Here is a 14,527-nt window from a genome sequence, read left to right as displayed (position 1 = left end):
TCCCCTCCCCCTCCCCTCCCCTCCCCTTTCTCTCCCTTCCCCTCCCCCTCCCCTCCCCTCCCCTCCCCCTCCCCTCCCCTCCCCTCCCCCTCCCCTCCCCTTTCCTTTTTGAGACAGTCTTGCTCTGTTGCCCAGGCTGGAGTACAGTGGCGCAGTCTTGGCTCACTGCAACCTCTGCCTTCCAGGTTCAAGTGATTCTCCTGCCTCAGCCTCCCAAGTAGCTGGGATTGCAGACATGCGCCATCACGCCCAGCTAATTTTTTGTATTTTTAGGAGAGACGGGGTTTCTCCATGTTGGCCAGGCTGGTCTCGAACTCCTGACCCCAAGTGATCCACCTGCCTCTGCCTCCCAAAGTGCTGGGATTACAGGCGTGAGCCACTGTGCCCAGCCCATTTCTTGAAGGCTAGAGGATCACCTGCTTTGACTGAAATGGGCATTCAATTCAAGCAGCTGCTTGATTCATGTGTTGGTCAAAGCAAGTTGACTCACTCAGTGCCTACTGTGCGCCAAGCACCAGGCTGGCATGGGGCTCATGGAGGTAACAGAATCAGCCTCGGGGCCTTCCTGATGCTGGAGAAGGGACAGAGGAAGCAGCGAGTGCAGGTCAGCCACTGGGCAGCTGAACTAGTCAACTGCTTCTTTTAATAGACAGTCGAAGAGGAAGAACTACTGAGAAGGATCCTTGAAATGAAGCCATGTAATAGGAGGGCTCCCAGACCCTCTGGCAGAATGAGGCCTCCTGTAGACGTTTAGCATTTGCCTCTCTTTCCCAATAGGAAATGCATCTCAGCTAACCAGCTTCTCCAGTCTCCCGAGACCTTAGCCGAGTGGTGCACCCATACAGAGAAAAATCAGAGATCCCAAAAAGTACCACCCCACCTCCAGCTTTGGTGCTAGAAGTCTTTATCCACTCTGCTGCTGCTTCTTCTTCTTCTTTTTTTTTTTTTTTTTTTTTTTTTTGAGACACAGTCTCGCTCTGTCACCCAGGCTAGAATGCAGTGGTATGATCTCGGCTCACTGCAACCTCTGCCTCCCGGGTTCAAGCAATTCTCCTGCCTCAGCCTCCTGAGTAGCTGGGATTACAGGCGCCCACCACCATACCTGGCTAATTTTTGTATTTTTGGTAGAGACGGGGTTTTACCATGTTGGCCAGACCGGCCTCGAACTCCTGCCCTTGTGATCCACCGGCCTCAGCCTCCCAAAGTGCTGGCATTACAGGCGTGAACCATTGTGCCCAGCTGTCTTTACCCACTCTTCTAAGCCACGAAGCACAGCATTGTACTCAGAGGGGTGATGAGAAGCAAAGAGGCAGGGCTCCCAGGAGGAGCAGGCTGTGGTACCTTGATCGTGCCCTCCACCTGCCAGGCAGACACTGAGGCTGGAAGGCAAGATGTGTGAATGGGGCCAGGGAGGGGGACCAGCCTTCCAAAGTACTCCTGAAAGCGCTGTCCATCCACACTTCCAGCAGCACCCCAGGTAATTAACAGACTGTGAGGAGGACCTGGTTAGATCCCCTCCCAGGGGGCCTGGGTGAAACAGGACCTTAGCTGGCTCCTGCAGGCTCAGGGTCCATGGCAAAGAAGGCTGAGATTTCTTCCCAGACTGAGCAAGCCCCAGGAGGCCTCCACTGGGGAGGAAGAGCTGAAGAAAGAAGAGTAAAGGAGGGGCAGGGCTGGGTGTGTGCAGGAAGGGGTCCTCTTCTGTCCACGGAGGGGCTGGGCAGCCTGGGGCTCTGGTCCTGGCCCCGCCTCTGCTGCGTGACCTTGTTCCTCCCCTCTCTGGGCCTCTAGTTTTGTCTGTGTGAAATGAGGACGTTGGAGTAGACACCTGCGGGCTGTTAGCCCTGATGCCCTTCGGGAGGGAAGGAGGCGTGCTTGAGAGTATGTGTGCGTGTGTGTGTGTGTGTGTGTGGTGGGTTGCAAGGTGCTTTGGGGGAACTCTATTTCAGGAGCCCTTTAATGGGTGCAGGTCAGCAGGGGAAGTGCAAAGGCCACTGGGTGACAGTGGTTACCCCTTACTAGCTGCTTGCTCATGCCAGGCACCGTGCTGGGTCCTTAGACGCACAGTCTTGAATCCTGACAAGCCCCTAGTGAGACAGGACCTCTCGCTGGCGGAGGAAATGGAAGCTGAGAGCTGAACCCACTTAAGGCCTGAGGCCGCAGAGCCAGGGAGCTGTGGAGCTGAGGTTCCTGTCTGGGTCTGCCTGCGGTCTTGCTCACTGAGCCATCGGAGCAGGCGAGAGATTGGCTCCATGGACTCGGGTGTGCACGGAGCATCACACTGGATTTTTCAGAAATGAGTGTAGCCCTCATCCTACCAGCTTGGGAGGAAAGTCCAGCTCAGCCATCACCAGGACTACCCCCTTTCCTTCCCTGCAAATCCCTGCCTCCCACTCCGGAAGTCCTCAAAGGTGTCAGGAATCTCAGGTGAAGGAAGCCTCTTTGTAGCCCCTCCCCATTTCCCGTCACGACTTGTCTGTTGCTCGGACAGTGCTCCGTGCGCCACCGCGGCTCCCAGGGCACCGTTGGGTGTGGGGACTCTGTCAGGTTTTAAGCTTTCTGAGGTTCCCAGTGCATCCTCATGACTCACACCAAGCTCCTTCCTCCTTCCAGCCCGGCGGGTCCCTTCCCCAGTCACCTGCATCTGCCTCTCTCCCTCCAAGCCCTCGCTGGAGGCCCTCGCTGCATTTAGAAAACAGGAAGGTGGGGTTGTGTTCGGGCAACTTCTGCTTTCAGCCCAGTGACCCAGATGTCCCCAAGAGGGGGGAACAACAAAGGCCTGGCGGCCTGCTTGGAATGGGGTCAGGAGAGGCGCACAATGAGGATGGAAGGTGAAAGCATGTCACAAGGAAGGACCCTGTCCTCCACGTGGCCCACAGGGCTCTGCTGTGGGATTGTCCTGCTGGAGGGTTGGACAGATTTGAGAATGTGTCTGAAGCCACTTACACAGTCAGCACAGACCACTCTAATGCAGGCTGGAAGATGTCGGGGAGTAGGGGTGGGAATGGGAGAGCTGGGGCTGGCCTCTGGCCTTTGTCCCAGGTGCCCGCAGTCTGCAGCCTCCCCGTAGCCTTCCCACACCCCCACCCCTGATTCTGGCTCTGTGACTGTATTCTTGACCTGGGCCACCGGTGCCTGGTGGGTGGTGGTAGGGAACTGGGTTCAGCTGCTGGAGCCCAGCCAGAAATCACGTCAGCCGAACACGTACCATTTCCTGACTCCAGGCACTGCAATTCGGGCTGGGCAGACAGCCTCGAGCTTGGGAAGAGAAAGCCCGTATTGACCAGCTCTCTCCTGCTCTGTTTCCCCTCTGGACTCTGGCAGGGCCTTTCCTTGGCTCGGTGCCCAGCTGCCTGCTCACCCGCCCTGGCAGACTCTCTGCATCTGCCCCACTTCACAGGCTGGGGAGGCTGGCAGCACGCCAGGGCCGGGCTCACGTCAGCGGCCGCACGGGGAAGGGAGGGCAGTCTCCCGAGAGCCCCACAGCCTCGTGGGCTGAGGACAGGTGAAATCAGGGCACCTCCGTGCAGAGGGAAGGCGGGGTGTAGGGCCCGTCCCACGTCTAGGAGACCCCCATGCAGAGAACCTGGATGCCGTCACTCGAAAGCTCAGGCTCGCTCAGGCTGCCAGAGGTGCGCGCCCCACCCTCAGTTCCTAGCCTGGGCCCCGGACTGGCTGACCCTGTGTGTGGGGCCAGGGCTCCCAAACACGGGTCTACTGGCTGCACGAGAGCTTCCGGGGGCCCTGCCTTTCCGATTCGGCCAGAACCCGTGCACCTAGTATTTATTTTTAAACACCTGAAGCAATTTTGAAGCAATTCTGATTTATGGCCGAGCTGAGGAGTCAGGCTTGGGAAGAGAACCCCAGAGACGGGTCGGGAGAAGGCTGGGTGCTCTGCTCCTCTGCAGCTAATCACCTATGGGACTTGGGGGCTTCTCTGTGTGTCTCTGGGCATGTTTCCTCATCAGGGAAAAGCAGTTCTCCCTGTGCCTTCTCAGTAGGGTTAGCATCACTGTCGAATGAGGCCATGAGATACCATCTCCCGGGCACTTGTGTGGCATTAGAAATAGGGTCCTAGCCCTGTCCAGTCATCTTGCCAAACCTGCTTCTGGCCTCCAGGAACGCAGATGAGAGGCTGCGGCTGGCCCCACACCATCCGGCCCCATTTCTAGGAACAGGCTCGGGGCCTGCACTGGCGGTGCCCACAGGAGTATTTTGTTTGTGTTCTGGGAGGGGGAGGAGGGAGAAAGGGAGTAGCTTTGCTGTGAGGAGTGTGGCTCCCGTAGGGGCAGTGCCCGTCTCTTCCCTCCAGTTCCATACCATGACTCTGTTTCACTCAGGTCTCTGTCACTGCGCGGGAAGATGTGCCCACCTTTGGTCCACCTCTGCCCAGCCCCCCCGTTTTCCAGAAGGTAGGACACTCTTCCTTCTGCTCCTCTCGCATCCATGATGCCAGGTCTCAGTGCTTGAGTAGCAATGGTTGGGATGGAGCTGAACTCAGGCTCGGAATGTTAGGGAGATCCTTTTGCAGGTTTGGGGGGAACCTCCTTTCTTGGGGTCTCTCCCCACCTCTTTTATGCTGCCAGTCTGGCCCAGCATAGGACCACTTGTCGGGGTGTTTGACACTGGGGTTGCCTTTCTGCTGAAAGAAGGGTTTTGATGTCAGGCGCTGGTCAAGGAGCCTCGGGCAAGAATGAGCTCCAGTCGTGGAAGTGCCGCTGTGGCTTCCCAGGACCAGGGAAGCGGGTTTCCATGTTGGGATATTCGCAGGTGGGCTTGGCCTGGGCTAGAAATGATCCACTGTCAGAAGGGACCTTTCAGGGGTTCTCCCCACGCCCCCAGCTCTGCTGCCTGTCACCGTGGCTGAAGATCTTCCGGCAACAGCCGAGAATGACAGACTTGAGGGCCGTCTTGTCTGTTCCAGGGCCCGGAGTTCAGGGAGTTTCTGCTCACCAAGCTCACCAATGCCGAGAACGCCTGCTGCAAGTCGGACAAGTTTGCAAAGCTGGAGGTGAGAGTGTGGGTTCTGAAGGTCTCCCTCCCGCCCGCCGGGCCGCCCATTAGCCAGCCTCATCCAGGGCTCCTCCATCTTTTTTTTTTTTGTTGAGACAGAGTCTCGCTCTGTCGCCCAAGCTGGAGTGCAGTGGCATGATCTCGGGACTCACTGCAACCTCTGCCTCCTGGGTTCCAGCGATTCTCCTGCCTCAGCCTCCTGAGTAGCTGGGATTACAGGCATGCGCCACCACAGCCGGCTAATTTTTGTATCTTTAGTAGAGATGGGGTTTCTATATGTTGGCCAGGCTGGTCTTGAACTCCTGACCTCAGGTGATCCGCCTGCCTTGGCCTCCCAAAGTGCCAGGATTACAGGCATCAGCCACCACACCTGGCCAATCGGTCATTTTTAAAGCACCTACTGTGTGTCAGGTCCTGTTCTGTTCCCTGAGATATGGGGATAAGTGAGACAGTTTCTATCCCTGGAGAGGACGGTGGGGGAAGAGCGGGGGGATCATTACTAAATAGACAGTTACAGTACAGTGTGCCAGCACTAGGCTGGGAGGGAGATCAGCACAGCTCAGATAGTGACTGCTTCTGCCTGTGGGGGACGGAGGGTGTGTTCAGGGAAGGCTTCCTGGAGGAGGTGGCTGATGAGCAGCTGAATCTTGATATCGGATGAACCTTCTGCCAGGAGGAAAGAGTGGGGAAGGGAGGGCCGACCTGGCATGGGAAACAGCATAAGCAAAGGCCAGGAGGAACCAGAGCGTAACGTCAGGAGGGTTTGCTGTGGCTGAAGGACCCACGTGGGCTGGAATGGTGGAGACTCAGCTGGAGATGTTGGTTGGCTCAGATCCAGAAGAGCTTTGAGCTCGGGGAGGTGGGCTGCTGGTAAAGTGCTTACGCAGGAGAGTGAGGGGCTCGGTGTGTGTGCCAGCGGGATTGCTCTCACAGTGGCGTCACTGAGAACGACAGTGACAGGGACAGGTTGCTGGGCAGGAGGTACAGGAAGGCGGCCAGTTAGAAGCTCTTTACAGGAACCTAGGAGAAATGATGAAGGCTTGTACGGTATGGGAGGAAATGGTTTAGGGTCAAAGTTGGGAAGCGTTGGTGGACTCCTGGTTGTAAGTGTTGGGGACGTGGGATTGATCATAGGGTGACTCTCGGGCCTGCAGCCTGGGCTCTTTGATGACAAGGTGGCCGAGTTGTGTCTGCGAAGGCTGGGCTGCTGAAAGGGCCGGTCCTCGTCTGTGTGAATGGTGGCCCCTGGCATCTGTGTGCATGGCTCTGGACGAACGTGTGCATGGAGAGGAGCAGTGGGGAGTTGGGTGCGTGGATGTGGAACTGGGGCAGAGGGCCGGGCTGGGATCCTCCACCACCAGGGTGGAGCTGTGGAGCAGTGGGATGACCCAGGGAGAAGGGCAGGGGGAGTACAGCAGGAGGCCAGGCGCACAGCCTTCGTCTTAGCTGCAGCATTTGTGAGCATGAAGCTCAGCCCAGCTGTAGGTCACACCATTGCTGGGCCGGGCTGGGCAAAATGCCAGCGCCCAGGTCAGGTATCTGCAGCTCACAGGAGAGGGCACATCTCGGCTCTCAGAGCCCGCTTCTCCATCCCCACCCTCTTCCCTTCTAGGACCGGACCAGGGCTGCCCTCCTGGACAACCTTCACGATGAGCTCCACGCCCACACACAGGCCATGCTGGGACTGGGCTCAGAGGAGGACAAGTTTGAGAATGGAGGCCACGGGGGGTTCCTGGAGTCCTTTAAGGTATGAGCATCAGAGTGACTGATGGTTGCTGTGGGGTTGGGATTGGGGAAGAAAGGAAGTGGTCCAAGGTCCATGGGGTCCCAACCTCAGAGCCCAAGGGCCAGCTAGAGGGGTGACAGGAAACGCAAGGGAATCCCAGGTGTTTGCAAAGGAGGGGGCCTTAGGAAGTGTGTGAGGCCGGAGCAGCCAACAGTTTCTTCAGCAGCCTCCCCTTCCTTCCTTGATCTGAGTCATCTCCTCCGGGCCCAGGAGTCTCATAAGCAGGGACAGGTAAAGAGGTGGCAGTCGGAGAGGAGCCGGAGCAAGCCAGGAACATGGGAGCTTTCACCTGCCTCCTCCTGGGTGGGGGAGCCCAGGGCAGAATGGCAGGAGCGAGGACCGCAGCCCTTACAGGTTTTCGTAGCTGCTGTGGGCGCCACAATGATTCTTTCTAGCCAGCCGGCCGAGCATTGGAAGACCTGCCTGGGTGGGGGCCGTGGAACTATAGGCAAGTCCCTTCGGCCTTTACCAAGGGAGAAACTAACTAGAACAAGCTGCTAAAGGAAGCGGTGAGCTCCCCGTCCCTGGAAGTATTCAAGTGGAGCTCGGACGGCCCCCGAGCTGGCGTGCGGTAGAGAAGGTTTTTCATCTTACGCTTGCTGAGTGCTCGTTGGTCCACACGGCACGTAGATCCAGCATCTGGCTTGAGCCTGGCTGTCAGCCTGTGCAAGTGGTGGAATGGGTCTTGTTTTCACGAACACACACGGGGACAGGATGAGAGACGCCACAGGCCTGCTCAGGTCCTTACACCGACGCAGAGGTAGAGCCTCATTTCAGACGCAGGTCTTCTGATTCTCAGGTCAGTGTTCTGCTGGACTGCCTCTTAGAAAGTGATCTGGAAGGCTCCCATCTGGGGGCGTTATGTATAGGGCTTTATGGGGAATGATGTGTGGGGCCGAGGTGACACCCACCTCAATTAAAACCTCAGCTCAGGCTGGGCGCGGTGGCTCAAGCCTGTAATCCCAGCACTTTGGGAGGCCGAGACGGGCAGATCACGAAGTCAGGAGATCGAGACCATCCTGGCTAACCTGGTGAAACCCCGTCTCTACTAAAAAATACAAAACAAAACTAGCCGGGCAAGGTGGCGGCGCCTGTAGTCCCAGCTACTTGGGAGGCTGAGGCAGGAGAATGGCGTGAACCCGGGAGGCGGAGCTTGCAGTGAGCTGAGATCGTGCCACTGCACTCCAGCCTGGGCGATAGAGCGAGACTCCATCTCAAAAACAAAAACAAAAACAAAAAAAACCTCAGCTCTGTGGGATCCTGGGCAGTCTTTAAAGCCTCTTAAGGTGCAGCTTTCTTTTCAACAACGTAAAGATAAGAAGCAGGACCCCTGTCAGAGCCATCGTGAGAGTTCATTGATATCTTGCCTGGAAAATCCAGATTGCCTGGAATACAGTAAATGCTCAAAAATGTTAGCTGTTATTACGGTTATATAAAGTGAAAGCCTCACATACATTATCCCACCCGGAGACTCACAACTGCCCTCAGTGCCCTCGGAGGAAGGCCGTTATTTGGTGTGTAATGATTTTGGTATAATAATTCATACTGATTTTTAATAATTATGGGCATAGTATTCTGTGTGAGGAAACCATGCCTCAAAGAGACAGAATCATTTGTGGGAGCAGGTCGAGTTGAATCCAGGTCAGCCGGGTTCCAAATCCTGTGCTTTTAATGGCTATGTGACACCACCTCCCACTTTCTGACTTTGTTAAGATTCCACCCACACTAGGCTGGGGCCCGGGCAGGCCTGGGGTCAGTCCCCGACTGCCTGGCTGGACCACAGAGAGCAGGGCACGGCTCCTCCGGCCCTAGTTGGGGCCAGCTGCCGAGATTCCTCTTGGGGTTGGGAAAAGGAGCTAAGCTGTTTGTCCAAGCTGGTGGGAGATTCTTGGTGCACCTCTTTTAGTTCTGATGGACAGTGGGAGCCAGGGTGAAATAGGAGGAATTGGGAGATGAAGACAGAAGAGAGATGTGGAAGAAGAGGAACAGAGGAAGAGAGAGGGCGCCGGTCAGACAACCCAGTGAGAGAGTGGAGAGTGTGAGATGCGGTAAATGGGAAAACGGGCTTGGGTCTGGGGCAGGCAGGAAGGGGGGACCACATCAAGCCTTCCACAGGCTCTAAACTCTTCCTTCCAGAGGCTCCACCACACTCCATAGCCCGCGTATCAAAATGTTCCGCATCCCTCAGTAAATGTAATTTATGTAGAACTATGAGTTGAGGCTGGGAGTGGTGGCTCATGCCTGTAATCCCAACACTTTGGGAGGTCGAGGCGGGTGGATCATGAGGTCAGGAGATCGTAGACCATCCTGGCTAACACGGTGAAACCCAGTCTCTACTAAAAAATACAAAAATTAGCTGGGTGTGGTCGTGGGCGCCTGTAGTCCTAGCTACTAAGGAGGCTGAGGCAGGAAAATCACTTGAACCCAGGAGACAGAGATTGCAGTGAGCTGAGATTGTGCCATTGCACCCCAGCCTGGGTGACAGAGCAAGACTCTGCCCCAAAAAAAAAAAAAAAATTATCTGGGTGTGGTGGTGGGTGCCTGTAATCCCAGCTACTCAGGAGGCTGATGCAGGAGAGTCGCTTGAACCCAGGAGGCTGATGCAGGAGAGTCGCTTGAACCCAGGAGGTGGAGCTTGCAGTGAGCTGAGATTGCGCCACTGCACTCCAGCCCGGCAACAGAGCGAGACTCTGTCTCAAAAAAAAAGAGTTGAGCTGCAGTTGGTGAGCCAACATAATGTTGTATCTTGCAGACATTTAATGAAGCACTTGTTTTGAGTTCTGCAGGTTTCTTGTAGGAAGTTAACAATTGGTTTTTCAGGTTTCAAGTATTTCTATATCCTGGAGATACTTATAGGCTGTGGACACTCTGCCCATGTTGTCCAGTGGAGGAGGTGGTCCAGCAGCTAAATACGGGTGACAGGTATAAGGAGAGTGGCCTGAGTCTGCTCTGTCCAGTCCCCCGCCTCTGGCAGGAGTCGCAGTTGATCTGTGTTTGACTCCAGGGGGTCTGATGTATTCCTAGAGGAGCTTATAAAAGAGGAAATGCTTTAAGACTTTATGACGACTCATCTTTGATCCAGGGATCCAGGGAATTCTTTTCAACACTAAATCCCTGCAACTGTAGGTTGAAGACAAGCCTGCTTCCAGATTCTGTTCTCACACCCACCTGAGGTAGCACCGTGGGGCACGGGAGAGACTGTGACAGTCACATGGAGTAAGCTTCGGGGCCCTGACGGTCGTGACCAGATTTATTTTTTTTATTATTATCTTTTTTGAGACAAGGTCTTGCTCTGTCACCCAGGCTGGAATGCAGTGGTGCGATCTTGGCTCACTGCAACCTCCGCCTCCTGGGTTCAAGCGATTGTCTTGCCTCAGCCTCCTGAGTAGCTGGAATTACAGGCGCCCGCCACCACACCTGGCTAATTTTTGCATTTTTAGTAGAGATGGAGTTTCACCATCTTGGCCAGGCTAGTCTCGAACTCCTGACCTCAGGTGATCTGCCCGTCTCAGCCTCCCAAAGTGCTAGGGTTACAGGTGTGAGCCACCATGCTCGGCCATTTGTGACGAGCTTTTTTCCCTCCCAGCTGGGGAACACGAGCTCCCGTTCCCTGTCCCTTTCATCATTGCCCTCACATCTCCCAAGCGTGGAGGCCTGAGCTGGGGGCAGGCCAGGCTCAGCCAGATGGAGCCCTGGGGCCTGGGGTGGATTCTGATGTTTAGGCCATGCCTGTGGTCAGGCCTGTGTGTCTGGCCCAGCTCAGCAAACCATCTCTAGTTTTGGTATTTTTTTCCTGGGCACCTTGGGCAGTGCTGTTGTGTCAACAGGACATTGCTTAGAGAGTTCACCCACACCTTCCTGGAATCGCTCTTGAAAGAAGTGATATCTGAAATGATTCTAGAAAGAAGAGTTACATGCCTTTGTCTCTTCCTGTCAAAGTTTTTTTTTCTTTTTCTTTTTTTTGAGACAGAGTTTTGCTCTTGTTGCCCAGGCCCAGGCTGGAGTGCATTGGTGCGATCTCAGCTCACTGCAACCTCTGCCTCCTGGACTCAAGCGATTCTCTTGCCTCAGCCTCCCAAGTAGCTGGGATTACAGGTGCTTGCCACCACACCCAGCTCATTTTTTGTATTTTTAGTAGAGACACCATCTTGGTGAGGCTGGTCTTGAACTCCTGACGTCAGGTGATCCCCCGACCTTGGCCTCCCAAAGTGCTGGGATTACGGGTGTGAGCCACTGCGCCCGGCCTCCTTCATGTCAAAGCTTTTATCTCCCAGGCTGATGGGAACATAACTGAGAATCCCCAGGGCCGAGAGCCATCTCAGCCATCCATCCTTGCTCCTAGTGAGGCTGTTCGTCCCCCACGTCAGCACTGACCCTTGGTCTTTCTCCTGAGCGGCAGACGTGCCATTGCCCTGTGCCGTGCCGCCTGGCACCTCACCCCACTTAGAGCAGTTCCTCACAGCTCGCTTCTGTCCTCCTGGCTGTAATGGAAGCCTTTCTCCCATGAGACACAGAACAGTTGGCTTTTGGACATCTAGACCTACTTTTCAAACTGAACTGCTTGGAGATATTCTCAGGAATCTGCTGGTTCTACAAACACTTCTAAAGTTTGCATTTTCACTTAGACCTAAAAAAAAAAATCCAATTATAAAGACTAAACGTTTGGCTGGGAGTGGTGGCTCACGCCTGTAATCCCAGCACTTTGGGAGGCCGAGGTGGGTGGATCACCTGAGGTCTGGAGTTCGGGACCAGCCTGGCCAACATGGTGAAACCCTGTCTCTCCTAAAAATACAAACATTAGATGGGTGTGGTGGTGCATGCCTGTAATCCCAGCTACTTGGGAGGCCGAGGCAGGAGAATCACTTGAACCTGGGAGGCGAAGGTTGCAGTGAGCCGAGATGGCGCCACTGCACAACAGAGCCAGACTCTGTCTCAAAACAAACAAACAAACAAAAGACTAAATGTTTGCAATGATCACTCCGGATTAAAAGATGTTCCCGTGGGATAAGTAGGTAAGGCCTGAAGCCGGCACTGCAAAGACAGCCCGTGGGGCCACTGGAGTTGGGGGTCTGTGAGCAGATTCTCGGGAGTCTTGCGAGAACAGCTTTCACGATGAAGAAACTGTACATTACTCACGTTTGAAAGATGCTCATCTCTAGACCATTCTCAAATGCCATTCTCAGTCACCGCCAGCTGTTGATGAGGTTGTTATTGGTCCGTAATGCAATGAAAAGTGATGATACTTGCTGTACTGACATGATACGGACATAGAGCACATGCAGGCCACATATTGAGAAATGCTAAGCTCACCCAGCCCTCCACTGACCTCCTTGCAGAGAGGTGGAGCAGAGGACCAGGGAGGAGAAGCCTGCTGGGCTGGCTGTGACGGACCCAGACCGTGGCAAGCGGGGAATTGTCAGGTTCATTTCTCCCAGCCTTTGAGGGACTGTGATAGTTGATGCATTGGTCTGACCTGACCCCTAGTGGCAGGAGAGGCCGCAGCTATCCCTGGCCGTCTTTGTGGTCCTGCCGTACCTGCAGGGAGGTACCTGTAGGCGGGTCCCCCTAGCGGTGCCAGTGATGGCGGGTGGAGCCCAGCAGGGCCCTCACGTAGAATCCGTGGTCTTTGGCGCCTTTGCCCCCTCCTTTTCCTCCTGGCAGGGGGTTGTGATGTCAAGATGGCCCCACTGTTTTGGGGGTCCACGAGAGAGCTCAGGCCTTGTGCTTGTCCCTGCTCCACTCCTGGGTCAGAGCCACGGTCTCTTGGAGCAGAGTTGGCATCTGCAGGCATTTGCCCTGCTAGAGGAACAGAAGACCCAGTGCTGACTCCTCACACTTACCTCACTGACTCTGGTGGCTGCACCAGGGCTAACTGAGGAGCCAGTGTCCTCCCTGACGCCAGCCTTTGAGGTTGCTTTTTTCTTTTTTTTTTCATGGGAACCGTGAAACTTCTTGATTTCTTACCGTCCTTTGGTCATTCACCAGTTGAATTGTATTTTCAACCTAGACCACTTTTTAATATACAGGGACCCTTTTATCTGGAGCCCAGGGTCCTGGGTTTGGATCCTGGCTCCATCTCTTACCTGATATGTGGCCTTGGGCAATAATTTACCCTTCAAAACTTTTTCTGTTCATTGCCTGTCCTCTCTGCATCTCAGAATTGTAGAAATTCAACAGATCTTGTATGTGAAGCTCATGAGACCAGATAGTATTACATAGCAGTTATGTCCCACATGGACTCCTTTCTGGGAAAGAGACAGGGAGGAATACAATCACATGTCACTCAACGATGGGAAATACATTCTGAGAAACGCGCCACTTGGCGTTTGGTCATTGTGTGAACAGCAGGGTGTACACAGACCTGGGTGGTCTAGCCTCCGACACACGTCGGCAGTAGAGCCTGTGGCTGCCTGCACAGACCTGGGTGGTCTAGCCTATGACACATGCTGGCAGTAGAGCCTGTGTCTGCCAGCACAGACCTGGGTGGTTTAGCCTCCGACACACATCGGCTGTAGAGCCTGTGGCTGCCAGCACAGATCTGGGTGGTCTAGCCTCCGACACACGTCGGCAGTAGAGCCTGTGGCTGCCTGCACAGACCTGGGTGGTCTAGCCTCCGACACACATTGGCTATAGAGCCTGTGGCTGCCAGGCCACAAAGCTGTGCAGCAGGTTCCTGTACTGAATATTGTAGGCAGTTGTAACACAAAGGCATTTGTGTATCTAAACATCTAAATACAGAAAAGGTACAGTAAAAGTACAGTATTAGAATCTTAATAGGACCAATGTCATCTCTGTGGTCTGTTGACTACAGCGTCATTGTGTGGTGCTTGACTGTATGTCAGAATGTAAACGATTAGTTTGAAATGTCGTTATTGATGATGGTGTTGGCAACACACAAGGGCACCGAGAGAATGTAAAGATGATGATTTATTTATTTTTGAGACAGAGTCTCGTTCTGTCACCCAGGCTGGAGTGCAGTGGCGCGATCTCGGCTCACTGCAACCTCTGCCTCCCAGGTTCAAATGATCCTTCTGCCTCAGCCTCCCGAGTAGCTGGGATTACAGGCGTCCACCACCACGACCGGCTAATTTTTGTATTTTTTGGTAGAGATGGGGTTTCACCATGTTGGCCGGGCTGGTCTCGAACTCCTGACTTCAAGTGATCCACCTGCCTCAGCCTCCCAGAGTGCTGGGATTACAGGTGTGAGCCACTGCCCCTGGCCGAGATGCTGAGATTTATGGAGCACTAACTAACTCAAGGAACCTGGCTGTGGCCAGGCATGGTGGCTCACACCTGTAATCAATCCCAGCACTTTGGGAGGCCAAGGCAGGAGGATTACTGGAGCCCAGGAGTTTGAGACCAGCCTGGGCAACACAGGAAGAACCTGTCTCTGTCTGTCTGTCTGTCTGTCTATCTATCTATCTATCTATCTATCTATCTATCTATCTATCTATCTATCTATCTATCTTAAAAAAGGAAGCTTGCCGCTCCTCCAGGGACACCTCAGTGTGCCACCACACCTGTCCTGCCCTCAGTTGTTCAAAGGGCACATAGCTTTATGATGCTTGTGTGATGGGGTGAATAGAACGTGCTGACTGTTTTAATCATGCTGCAGGAAAACCATTGCTAGGTGGCCCTGTTCTGTGGTATAGAGAGGGAGTGAGAGATGATGTTCCTCCAGGGGCATCTTTGACTCAGATAAGAGAGGCCCTATCAAATCAGGGATAT

The 14,527-nt window shown here is 54.5% G+C and overlaps 1 protein-coding gene across 7 annotated transcripts in view; it reads left to right on the top strand.

The window, feature by feature from the left end:
- The window catches only part of RAP1GAP2 (RAP1 GTPase activating protein 2), a 255,997-nt gene that overhangs the window by 218,421 nt on the left and 23,049 nt on the right, over positions 1-14,527 (top strand). For all 7 annotated transcript variants that reach the window (XR_004054922.1, XM_030922800.1, XM_030922801.1 and 4 more), the window contains 3 exons: positions 4,341-4,412; positions 4,925-5,011; positions 6,626-6,760. Coding sequence is in view for 6 of the 7 variants with exons in the window: in XM_030922800.1 (XP_030778660.1) it covers positions 4,341-4,412; positions 4,925-5,011; positions 6,626-6,760 (294 nt within the window). In the remaining variant the exon portion in view is untranslated. The remainder of the gene's footprint in view (positions 1-4,340; positions 4,413-4,924; positions 5,012-6,625; positions 6,761-14,527) is intronic.

Source organism: Rhinopithecus roxellana, chromosome 19 (assembly GCF_007565055.1).
Source record: "Rhinopithecus roxellana isolate Shanxi Qingling chromosome 19, ASM756505v1, whole genome shotgun sequence".
Classification (NCBI taxonomy): Eukaryota; Metazoa; Chordata; class Mammalia; order Primates; family Cercopithecidae; genus Rhinopithecus; species Rhinopithecus roxellana.
Note: the sequence above shows the minus strand (reverse complement) of the source record. Positions and strands in the feature narration are given on the sequence as shown.